This window comes from Dipodomys merriami, unplaced genomic scaffold, assembly GCF_024711535.1.
Source record: "Dipodomys merriami isolate MVZ:Mamm:240054 unplaced genomic scaffold, mDipMer1.0.p SCAF_33, whole genome shotgun sequence".
NCBI lineage: Eukaryota > Metazoa > Chordata > Mammalia > Rodentia > Heteromyidae > Dipodomys > Dipodomys merriami.
This window is the reverse complement of record NW_027204826.1, coordinates 590,903-601,958: the sequence shown is the minus strand read 5'-3', so window position 1 is coordinate 601,958 and position 11,056 is coordinate 590,903. Positions and strand designations below refer to the sequence as shown.

Genomic DNA, 11,056 nt, shown 5'->3' with positions numbered 1-11,056 from the left:
AGCAAAATGTTCAGGTAAGAACACAGAGGCCCAAGTTCAAGTCCTGAGGCACACACACACACACACACACACACACACACACACACACACACACACACACACACACACACACACAAATTAAACATGAGAAAGAGTCTATTACAGGGCAAGAAAACGCTGCCACCTTCCTGCTCATCACCCCAACTTCATCCTGGTCCTTGACATCCAGCTCTGTGTTGGCTGAAGTTCTGAGCAGGCTTGAAAAAATGAAGACCAAAATCCAGAATGAATACAAATAAATGGAATTTATTCATTTACATGGAGACAAGATGTACATCCCGTACAATGTACAAGTGAGGCAACAATACAAATGAATTGACTTTCCAAGTAAGTTGCATCACCAATGCTCTTTCAAAATAGTTTGAGTGCAGGTTTTTTGTTTTTGTTTTTTTGGGGGGGTCTGAACTCTGGGCCTGGGCACAGTCCCTCAGCTCTTCAGCTCAAGGCTAGCACTCTACCACTTGAGCCACAGTGCCACTTTCGGCTTTTTTTTCCTGCTCATGTGGTGCTGAGGAATCGAACCCAGGGCCTCAAGCATGCAAGGCAAGCGCTCTACCACTGAGCCACCTTCCCAGCCCCCGAGTGCAGGTTTTACAGGAGCTGTAGCCCACACTGGTGTGATCTTCCTGATGATCTTCATGGTCAGTAATATTGCTTCAGAAGAGAAAACATCTCAAAGAGATGCCCTGTAACTTCCAGAAATGTCAGCCAGCACGATTTTGTTTCAAATTTCTTCAAGAAGCCATTTTCCTAGGAGAGAATGAAATTTGCATTTGTGTCTCATTACATTCACAGAAAAATAAAGGTGTTGCTTTCAATCAAGGAAGAAAGGAAGAAAGAAAGAAAGAGAGAGAGAAAGAAAGAGAGAGAGATGGGGAAGGAAGGAGGGAAAGAGGGAGGGAGGAAGGGAAGGAGCGAAGAAAGAGAAGAAAAGAAAGAAAGCCAACCAGGTACTGATGACTCATATCTGTAATCCTAGCTGCTCAGGAGGCTGCAATCTGGAGAATCACAATTCAAAGTCAGCTCAGGCAGAAAAGTCTGTAAGAATCCATCTTCAATGAACTAGCACAAAAGCACGAAGGAAGGCCTGGCTCAATTGGTAGAACACCAACACTGATTACTAAGCAAGAGCACAATGCACTGGATATCAAGCCCCAGTACACACACACACATACACACATACACACACACACACACACAGGTGATCAAGCAGAACTCAAAGTCAGAAGAATTCTACAGTGTTGAAACTATCTTTACAATCAGGTCCACAACAAAAGGGGTAGCTGTAAAAAATTGTGTAAGAAAGGCACTTCTGCCTACGTGCCCGGAGGGGTCACCACGAAGCACAGGCTGGCTAGCACGGCTGCAAGGGGATGCTGTTTCCTCTTTCCTGGAGATACATGCATGTTTCCCCCACACTCGTGGCACTCAGAGGCTTCATGACGCTCATGCTTTCTCCTGACAATGACTGTGTCGTGGGTGGGCCAGGCAGAGGCCATGTCAGCATGTTACATTCATTCCACTTCCCAAAGGGTCATGAATGAAAGTCACTTAGCCGCATGAAGGGGAAAAGATATTTTCACAAACTAGATACCAATAAAGAGAAGCATGGACTAGGAAAATACATGCGCCATTTAAGAATTTGTGCAAATGTAAGAGAATGCCATCAAGTGTTGTCATGAAAGAGGAGGAGGCCTTTGAAAAGAGAAGCAGTCAAGGTACTAGTGGTTCATGCCTGTTATCCCAGCTACCCAGGAGGCTGAGATCTGAGAATTGTGGTTTGAAGCCAGCCCAGGCAGGAAAATTCATGAGACTCTTTTTTTTTTTTTTTCTGGTCATGGGGCTTGAACTCTGGGCCTGACCACTATCCTTCAGCCCTTTAGCTCAAGGCTAGTGCTCTACCACTTGAGCCACAACACCACTTCCAGTTTTCTGAGTGGTTTATTGGAGATAAGAGTTTCATGGACTTTCCTGCCTGGGCTGGCTTTGAACCATGATCCTCAGATCTCAGCCTCCTGAGTAGCTAGAATTAAAGGCATGAACCACCAGTACCTGGGCTTCCATGAGACTCTTATTGCTAATGAACCAGCAAACTGCCAGAAGGAGAACGTGGCTCAAGTGGTAGAGCGCCAGCCTTGAGTGATAAAGGTAAGGGACAGCGTCCAGGACCTGAGTCCAAACCCCAGTATACACATAAGCATGCACAAGCACACACACACACACACACACACACACACACACACACACACACACACGTCCCTTGGCATTGGAGGCTTGGCTCAGGTGGTAGGGCACCTGCCAATGAACAATAAGTGCAGATACTAAGTTTGAGTGCCAGGAGAGCGAGAGAGCAAGAGAACAAGAGAGCGAGATAGAGAAAGCGAGAGAGCGAGACAGAGAGAGAGAGAGAGAGAGAGAGAGAGAGAGAGAGAGAGAGAGAGAGAGAGAGAGAGAGAGAGAGAGAGAGAAAGCCTTTAAGCCAGGCACTGGTGGCTCATACCTGTTATTTTACTACTACTCAGGAGGCTGAGATCTGAGAATCATGGGTCAAAGCCAGCCCAGGCCAGGAAGGTCCATGAGACTCTTATATCTAATTAACCACCAGAAAAGCGGATGTGGCACTGTGATTCAAAGTGGTAGAGCACCAGTCTTCAGAGATGAAGCTTAAGAACAATGCCCAGGCCCTGAGTTCAAGCCTCAGGACTGATTAAAAAAAAAAAAAAAAGACCCAAGTTTTAACAGTCAGGATCCTTGGGAAGTACCACAATTCTGTGTAGCTCCTGGCTTTCACAAGGGGCTTTCTGTTGGTATTCACAGGAACTGTGAGAGTTTATCTTTAAACATTTTGGAAGTTCCCATACAGCCTTATAATTGCTTCAAACTGTGACCAAAATGTTTTCAAGCATGAAACTCCCTCCCACAGAAACTGTTACCATTGTCATTTCTGAATGTCATGGGCTTCCTTAATTTAACCACAAGGATGTGCCCACAGAAAGCCCACCAGCAGGGTACTCTCTTCCCACCTCTGCACGGGCCATCTTTCCCTTTGCTTGAAATCAACAGTGCAGCTCAGATTTCCCCGAGTCCTTCAGAGAGCTTCCCATTGCCATCCCATAGAAAATATGACCAGGAGACCGGGTGCTGTGCCTCATGCCTGAAGTCCCAGTTACTCAGAAGGCTGAGATCTGAAGATTGCAGTTTGAAGCCAGGCCAGGAAGAAAGTCTGACAGACTCTTATACCAACGAACTAACAGAAAGCAGGAAGTAGAAGTGTAGCTCAAGGGATAGAGTGCCAGCCTTGACCAGCAAAAGCTAAGAGAGAGCATGCGGTCCTGAATTCAAGCTTCAGTGACAACTCATACATGTACACACATACACACACACACACACACACACACACACACACACACACACAAATACTAACAATGCATGACCAAATATCTCACATGATCCTCCCAGCCCTGAGTAAATCTGAGCTAGAAAGCCCTGCTACAGGAAGATTAAACTGACTGAGAAACGGCTAGGTGTGGCAAAGCCCACAATGAGACAAGAAGGCCTCCAACAAAAGAGGAAAGGCATCAAATGGAAGATTAGTAACTTTGACTGCATCAAATTTTTAAACATTTATAGGGGCTGGGAATGTGGCTTAGTGGTAGATTGGTTGCCTAGCATGCATGAAGCCCTAGTTTCTATTCCTCAGTACCACATAAACAGAAAAAGCCAGAAGTGGTGCTGTGGCTCAAGTGGTAGAGTGCTAGCCTTGAGCAAAAGCAGCTCAGGGACAGAGCCCAGGCCCTGAGTTCAAACCCTGCACTGGTGGCACACACCTGTCATCCCAGCAACTCAGGAGGCTGAGATCTGAGGACTGCAGTTCAAAGCTAGCCTGGGCAGGAAAGTCTGTGAGACTCTTATCTCCATTAAACTACAAGGTTAAGAGAAGAAAAAGCCAGAAGTGGTAGTGTGTGGCTCAAGTGGTAGAGCACTAACCTTGAGCAAAAGAAACCCAGGGACAGCACCCAGGCCCTGAGTTTAAGCCCCAGGACTATTGTTAAAAAAATTTACTAAAATAACATCTACACTAAACCTCCCAAAGAGAATGAAACTCCTAGGCTGGGCATGCTGCTGTTGGTTTGTTCACACTAGCATTCCTGTGATGGAATTGAGAACAGTGAGATTCTCCTGGTGTACCTACCCAGCCTCCGTTCTGCTTCATCCAGTCCCCAGCAGTGCTCATGATAAACTCAGCCACGAAGAACGAGATGTGCTCAATGTCCATGCTCCGGGCCACCTGCCCTGGGGGCAGCTTCTTGATGAGCACCCCGGAGAAAGCAAAGATGGTCACGATTCGTCCCCAGTTTATGACCCCATCCTCAAATTCCCCTGCCATTACTTGGTTAAAGACAGTTCTGGCGGCCTCCAGAGAGGCCACGGGCAAGCTGTCCAAGTAGCCCTTCATATTCTCCTCCACCTTTTCTTGGACTGAGGAAGCCAGGCTGCGAAGGACTTGGGAGGTTTTGCTGGGCTCAGATCCTGAGGTAGAAGTCTGCAGGACGAACTGCAGGTAATCCTGCACCAGCCTGTAGGTCAGGGCCAGCTCGGTGTCCATCATCTTCCCCCAGTGTGTGTTGCTGTCGGCCACCCAGAGAAACTGAGGCAGAGCGAAGCAGAGGATCCCAGAGCTTGCTGAGGCTGCGGCACATTTTAATCATTCAGGGTAGGTGGAATTTCTGCTTTCATGACGTTACAATATCCTTCCTCTTTGTGACTTTCCTGTGAAGGGTGTAGTGAAAGAAAAAGTTTAAATCATACAAAAGGGGAAAAAAATTGTCAGACAGAAGTCACTTCCTCATCCGGTATTTCATTGGGTTACAAAGCCAGCAACATCAGCAAAGGCAATGCAGATAGCTCATCCCTATAATCCCAGCTATTCAGAAGGCTGAGATCCAAGGATCTGTGTACTAAGCCAGTCCAGGTAGGAAAGTCCATAAAACTCAATCTCCAATTGAATAGATAAACAAATAAACAAACAAACTGGAGCCAGGCACTGGTGGCTCATCCTTGTAATCCTAGCTGCTCAGGAGGCTGAGATTTGAGGATCATGGTTCAAAGCTAGCCCGGGCAGTCTCTTATCTCCAATTAACTGCCCCCAAATCAGAAAAAATCAGAAGTTGCATGGGGCGCAAAGTGGTAGAGCAACATCCCTGAGCACAAAGAGCTCAGATACAGCGCCCACACTGACAAAATAATAATAATAATAATAAAAGTAAAATAAAATTGGAAGTGGAGGTGTGTGGCTCAAATGGTAGAGCACCAATCTTGAGAGAAAAAACTAAGGAAGAGCTTGTAGCCCTGAGTTAAAGCCCAAGTACAAACGCACACACACACACACACACACACACACACACACACACACACACACACACACACACACATACACACACACACACAGAGTATTAATGTGAATTAAGTGGAGGAATTTGGATCCTTTTAACTTGATGATATATTTATTTGCACAACTCCTGTGAAACTCTTCGGCAGTTCCTTCAAAGAATTAAGTATAGAACTACTGAAATAACCAGTGTTTTCACTTGTGGATTTGGAAATTGTTAAAGTCATGTCAATGCAAAATAGTAATACTGAGCTGGACACCCATGGTTTACACCTGTAATCCCAGCTACTTGGGAGGCTGAGATCTGAGGATCTCGGATTGAAGCCAGCCCAGGCAGGCAAGTCCATGAGACTCTTATCTCCAATAAACTAGCCAAAAAGCCAGAAGTATTGCTATGGCCCAAGTGGTAGAGTGCCAGCCTTGAACAAAAGAGGCTTGGGGACAGTGTTCAAGCCCCAGGACCAGTACCAAAAAAAAACAAACAAAAAAAGCAATACTGGTACAATGCTTACTCAACCAAATTGCTTGAGGAACCGGAACTTCAGAAAAAGCCCACAAGCCTGCCTTTTCTTACATGTAGCAGGTTTTATTCGTGTCTGTATACATTTTATTAGTGCTTATTAACCATACATGTTTCATTACAACATTTCCATACAAGCATATAGCGTTCTCTGCTCATACTCCCCCATCCCCTTCTCCTATCCACCCCTCCCCCACACCCCCTTCCTAATTTCATGTTCCCCTTTCTAATTTCATGTTTTTTGGTTTTCCTTTCCACCCACCCTAGGTTGTCCATATGAGAAAAATTAAAAAAAAAAAAACCCAACTTGTGACACTTGCCTTCCTGAGTCTGCCTTGTTTCACTGAAATAAGCTGATCTCAAGTTCTGTCCCTTTTCCTGCAAACAGCAGGGTTATGTTCTTCTCCAAGCCCTGTGGAAGCAGGCATGGAGAGACACTCTGTAGTCCCAGCCACTTGGGAGGTGGGGGCAGGGTGATCAGAAGTTTGAGACCAAAGTGATACCTGCCATCCCAGCCACTCAGGAGGCTGATATCTGAGGATAATGGTTCCAAGCCAGCCCAGACAGGAAAGCCTGTGAGACTCCTATGTCCAAGTAACTAGCAAAAAGCCAGAATTGGAGCTGTGGCTCAAAGTGGTGGAGTGAGGGCTGGGAAGGTGGCTCAGTGGTAGAGCGCTTGCCTTGCATGAATGAGGCCCTGGGTTCGATTCCTCAGCACCACATAGCAGAAAAAAAAAGCCAGAAGTGACGCTGTGGCTCAAGTGGTAGAGTGCTAGCCTTGAGCTGAAGGGCTGAGGGACAGCGCCCAGGCCCAGAGTTCAGGCCCCACGACCGGACCCCCCAAAAAACCCAAAACATTATAATATCAAAGTGATGAAGTGATACTTTTGAACAACAACAAAAAAAAGCTCAGGCCCTGAGTTCAAGCCCCAGGACTGGCAGGAGCTTCCCCCCTCATCCCCAATACACAGATCACGATCAACCCTTGAAGAGTTAGTGAGCCCCTATTACAAAATAAAGCTGAGTGCCAATGGGTAACACCTGTAATCTTAGCTACTTGGAAAACTGCGATCTAAAAACTGTGGTTCAAAGTCAGCCTGGACAGGAAAGTCTATGTGACTCTTATCTCCAATTAGACTTAGACCAGCACAAAGTCAGAAGAAGAGGCGTGGCTCAAGTGATAGAACACCAGCCTTGAGTGAAAAAGCTAAGGGACCATGCCCAGGCCCTGAGTTCAAGACCTAGTACCAGCCTGTGCACGTGCATGTGAAGTGTGCACATGCACACACACACACACACACACACACACACACACACACACACACAGAAGAAAAAGAAAAAAAATTAAGTGAAAACAAGAGATCTAAGATAGAGGGTAGCTTAAATGGTGAAGAGTTTGGCTAACAAGTAGGCCTGTGGTGCAATTTCCCAGACCAAAATAACTAAAACACCATGTTGATTGTTTAGGGAGGGATATTTCTCACAGGCCAAGATATTAAAGTAGCCTAGCTCACCAGAGCCCAGAGCCCAATTTTACTCTGAAATAATGCATACCTTCTACTCCTTCCTTCCTTCCTGCCTTCCTTCCTGCCCTTCTTTTTTGGCTGGTCTTGAGGCTTGAACTCAGAGCCTAGGAGCTGTCCCTGAGCTCCTTTTGTACTACCTCTTGAACAACAGTGCCACTTGTGACTTTTTCTGTGATTTAATTGAAGATAAGAGTTTCACAGTTTTTCCTGACCAGGCTGGTTTCAAACAGCAATGCTCAGATCTCAGTCTCCTGAGTAGCTAGGATGACAGGCATGAGCAACCAGTGCCTGGCTCTTCCACTAGTTTCTACATTCTACCATCACCATTATTCATGTCCCACGCTCTTCCCCGCTGCCCCCCCTCCCTCTCTCATGCAGGTAGTAGGGCTTGAACTCAAAGCCTCAAGCTCTTCCTTAGTTTTTGTGCTCAAGGCTACTGCTCTACTACTTGAGCCATATCTCCGTTTTCAGCTTTTTGCTGGTAATTGGAAATAAAAAGTCTCACAGATTTCCCTGCTCTTGCTGGCTTCGAACATCAATCTTCATATCTCAGCCTATTGATTGGCTGGGATTACAGGAATGAGCTTCCAGCTCCCAGCCATGAATCTCTTCACAAATAAATTCCTACAGCTTACTAACCTAGCCTAGACAGCCATGAGTTCTTTCATTTCTTCACAAATGTCATGTCCTTTGTCTGAAAATTATAAGAGCATCTTGTGTTTAGACTTTGTGCTTGTGAAGACTCATGTAAAAAATTAAATTTTGGGGCTGGGAAGGTGGCTCAGTGGTAGAGTGCTTGCCTCACATGCATGAGGCTCTGGATTTGATTCCTCAGCACCACATAAACAGAAAAAGCCGGAAGTGGTGCTGTGGTTCAAATGGTAGACTGCTAGCCTTGTGCTGAAGAGCTCAGAGACAGCGCTCAGGCCCAGACTTCAAGCCCTATGACTGACAAATAAAAATAAAAAAATAAAAAAATAACTCTTTTTTTGCCAGTCGTAGGGCTTAAACTCAGGGCCTGGGCATTGTCCCTGAGCCTCTTTGTGCTCAAGGCTACCACTCTACCACTTGAACCACAGTGTCACTTCCAACTTTTTGTGAGTGGTTTATTGGAGATAAGAGTCTCAAGGACTTTTTTGCCCAGGCTGACTTTGAACTGCAATCCTCAGATCTTAGCCTACTGAGTAGCATGAGCCACCAGCGCCCGGCTTAAAATTAAACTTTGTTTTTTCTTTTACTTGTCAGCCCTTACATTAGTTAGGGTCCTCAAGCTAACTAAAGAGCAGATATAAAACCTAAGGGGAGCCAGGTGCTGGTGGCTCATGCCTGTCATTCTAGATACTCAGGAGGCTGAGCTCTGAGGATCATGGTTTGAAGCCAACCCAGACAGGAGTCTTAAAAACTGATCTCTAACTAACCACTAAAAAGCCAGAAGTGGAGCTGTGGTAGAGCACTAGCCTTGAACAAAAAAGCTCAAGGGAAGTGCCCAGTCCCTGAGTTCAAGACCCAGTACAGCCCCCCACACACACACACGGAGAAGAAGGTCCCCAAAACTATTGGAAGCAGGTGCTTAGAGACTTATCGTGAATATTCATAGCATTGTTTCTAAGCAGGACAAAGTTCATTTCTTGGATGAGTAGATATACAAATTATGAGACAGTATTCAGCCATTAAAAAGGGATGCTGGTGCCAGGCACTGGTGGCTCACGCCTGTCTTCATAGCTACTCAGGAGGCTGAGATCTAAGGATCATGGTTCAAAGCTATCCCAGTCAGGGAAGTCCCTGATTCTCTCTTATTTCCACTAAAAACTACCACACAAAAAAAGCTGGAAATGGAGCTCCAATGGCAGAGTGCACAAAAGCTCAGGGACAGCGCCTAGGTCAAAAGTTCAAGCCCCAGGACTGGAAAAAAAATGCTGTACTGATGTATGCTACAGCCTATTGATGACCTTCAACAACAAAGGAAAGCCAAATGAAAGGAGGTGAGAGAAAAAGTCATCTACTCCCCAGTTCAGTTTATGAAACCACTTGACTGAGCAGTGGGCAGCACTGGCTGAGGGGAACTGTGTCACAGTTTCATTCTATGTGACTCAAAATACCCCTCAATGGCTCACTTTAAAAAGGTCACTGAACATTGTCCCAAAAAATAAAGAAATGTATTCTTTACCCAACTTATGTAGTTGTAACCACTCTGAATGTCTCCTTTATAATAACAATTAAAAATTTAAAGTAAAAAACCAAACATTTAAAGAAAACAAAAAAGGATCATTTAAGCCAAGCACTGGTGGCTCATGCTTATAATTTAGTTACTCAGGAGGCTGAGATCTGAAGATCGAGGTTCAAAGGCAGCCTGGGCAGAAAAATCTATCTCCAATTAACCAGGAAAAAAAAATCCAGAAATGAAGCTGTGACTCAAAGGATAGAGTGCTACCCTTAAGCTTAAAAGTTAAGGAAATCGAAGCCGGGCGCTGGTGGCTCACGCCTGTAATCCTAGCTACTCAGGAGGCTGAGATCTGAGGATCGCGGTTCAAAGCCAGCCCGGGCAGGAGAGACCGTGAGACTCCTATCTCCAATAAACCACCAGAAAACCGGAAGTGGCGCTGTGGCTCAAGTGGTAGAGCGCTCGCCTTGAGCTGAAGAGCTGAGGGACAGCGCCCAGGCCCAGAGTTCAAGCCCCACGACCGACAAAAAAAAAAAAAAAAAAAGTTAAGGAAATCGACCAGGCCCTGAGTTCAAGCTCAGTGCCAGCAAACAAAAGAAATAAAAATAAAATAAAATGAGTGGGTCTGTTTGTTTGTTTTGTCAGTTGCAGGCCTTGAATTCAGGGCCTGGGTGTTGGTCCTGAGCTCTTTTGCTCAAGGCTAACACCCTACCACTTAGAGCCACAGTGCCACTTCCGATTTCCTCATAGTTCATTAAAGATAAGAGTCTCACGGACTTTTCTGCCCGGGCTGGCTTTGAACCATGATCCTCAGATCTCAGCCTTCTGAGTAGCTAAGATGACAGGTGTGAGCCACTGGCACCTGGCACAACGAGACTGTTGTTTTTATGTTCATGAATTTCAAGTCAAAAATCAGCAAATAAGTATGTAAATAAATAAATAAGCAAATGTCTTCAATGCGGTTGGGCAAACCGTCCTAGTATCCATTTGTAATTGAGACTCGAGCACAGTCTGGGCAAGGCATGGTCATCACGTTGGCATGCTGGGCACATGGCACAGTGGGCATCTGGCGTGCTGGCATGCTGAGGGGAGCGGAGAAAAGGACAGCTTCTTTGGTTTTCACCTCCTATTCACTCTGCGTCTGTAGGCATAGCTCCAGTAGTAGAGGCCTACCTACCACATTCAAGGGCCTGAGTTCAAACCCATTACCACCCACACAAGCAAATGTAAGAATTAGAATCTTTCCTGTCAAAATGACTGCTTGATACAGCCCTGCCATTTCTGGGACAGCTCCCATGTTACAAGAATGCTGTTTTACTTAAGCCACATCTTTTGCTTTCCTAGCAAGTTCTTGCTTGAGTCAGGTGCCCTGGTTTTGGTTGATTGCTCCAATAAACTTTTAACCCCTTTTCTAACTAGAA

At 45.7% G+C, this 11,056-nt stretch overlaps 1 protein-coding gene across 1 annotated transcript in view; it reads right to left on the bottom strand.

The window, feature by feature from the left end:
* Positions 1–265: 265 nt before the first annotated feature.
* Positions 266–11,056, bottom strand: part of Bcl2a1 (BCL2 related protein A1) — a 40,429-nt gene continuing 29,638 nt past the window's right edge. The window contains exons 2-3 of the mRNA XM_070042765.1: positions 4,232–4,809; positions 266–789 (exon numbers count right to left, since the gene is read on the bottom strand). Of these exons, the coding sequence (XP_069898866.1) occupies positions 682–789; positions 4,232–4,648 (525 nt within the window). The 5' untranslated portion in view covers positions 4,649–4,809 and the 3' untranslated portion in view covers positions 266–681. The remainder of the gene's footprint in view (positions 790–4,231; positions 4,810–11,056) is intronic.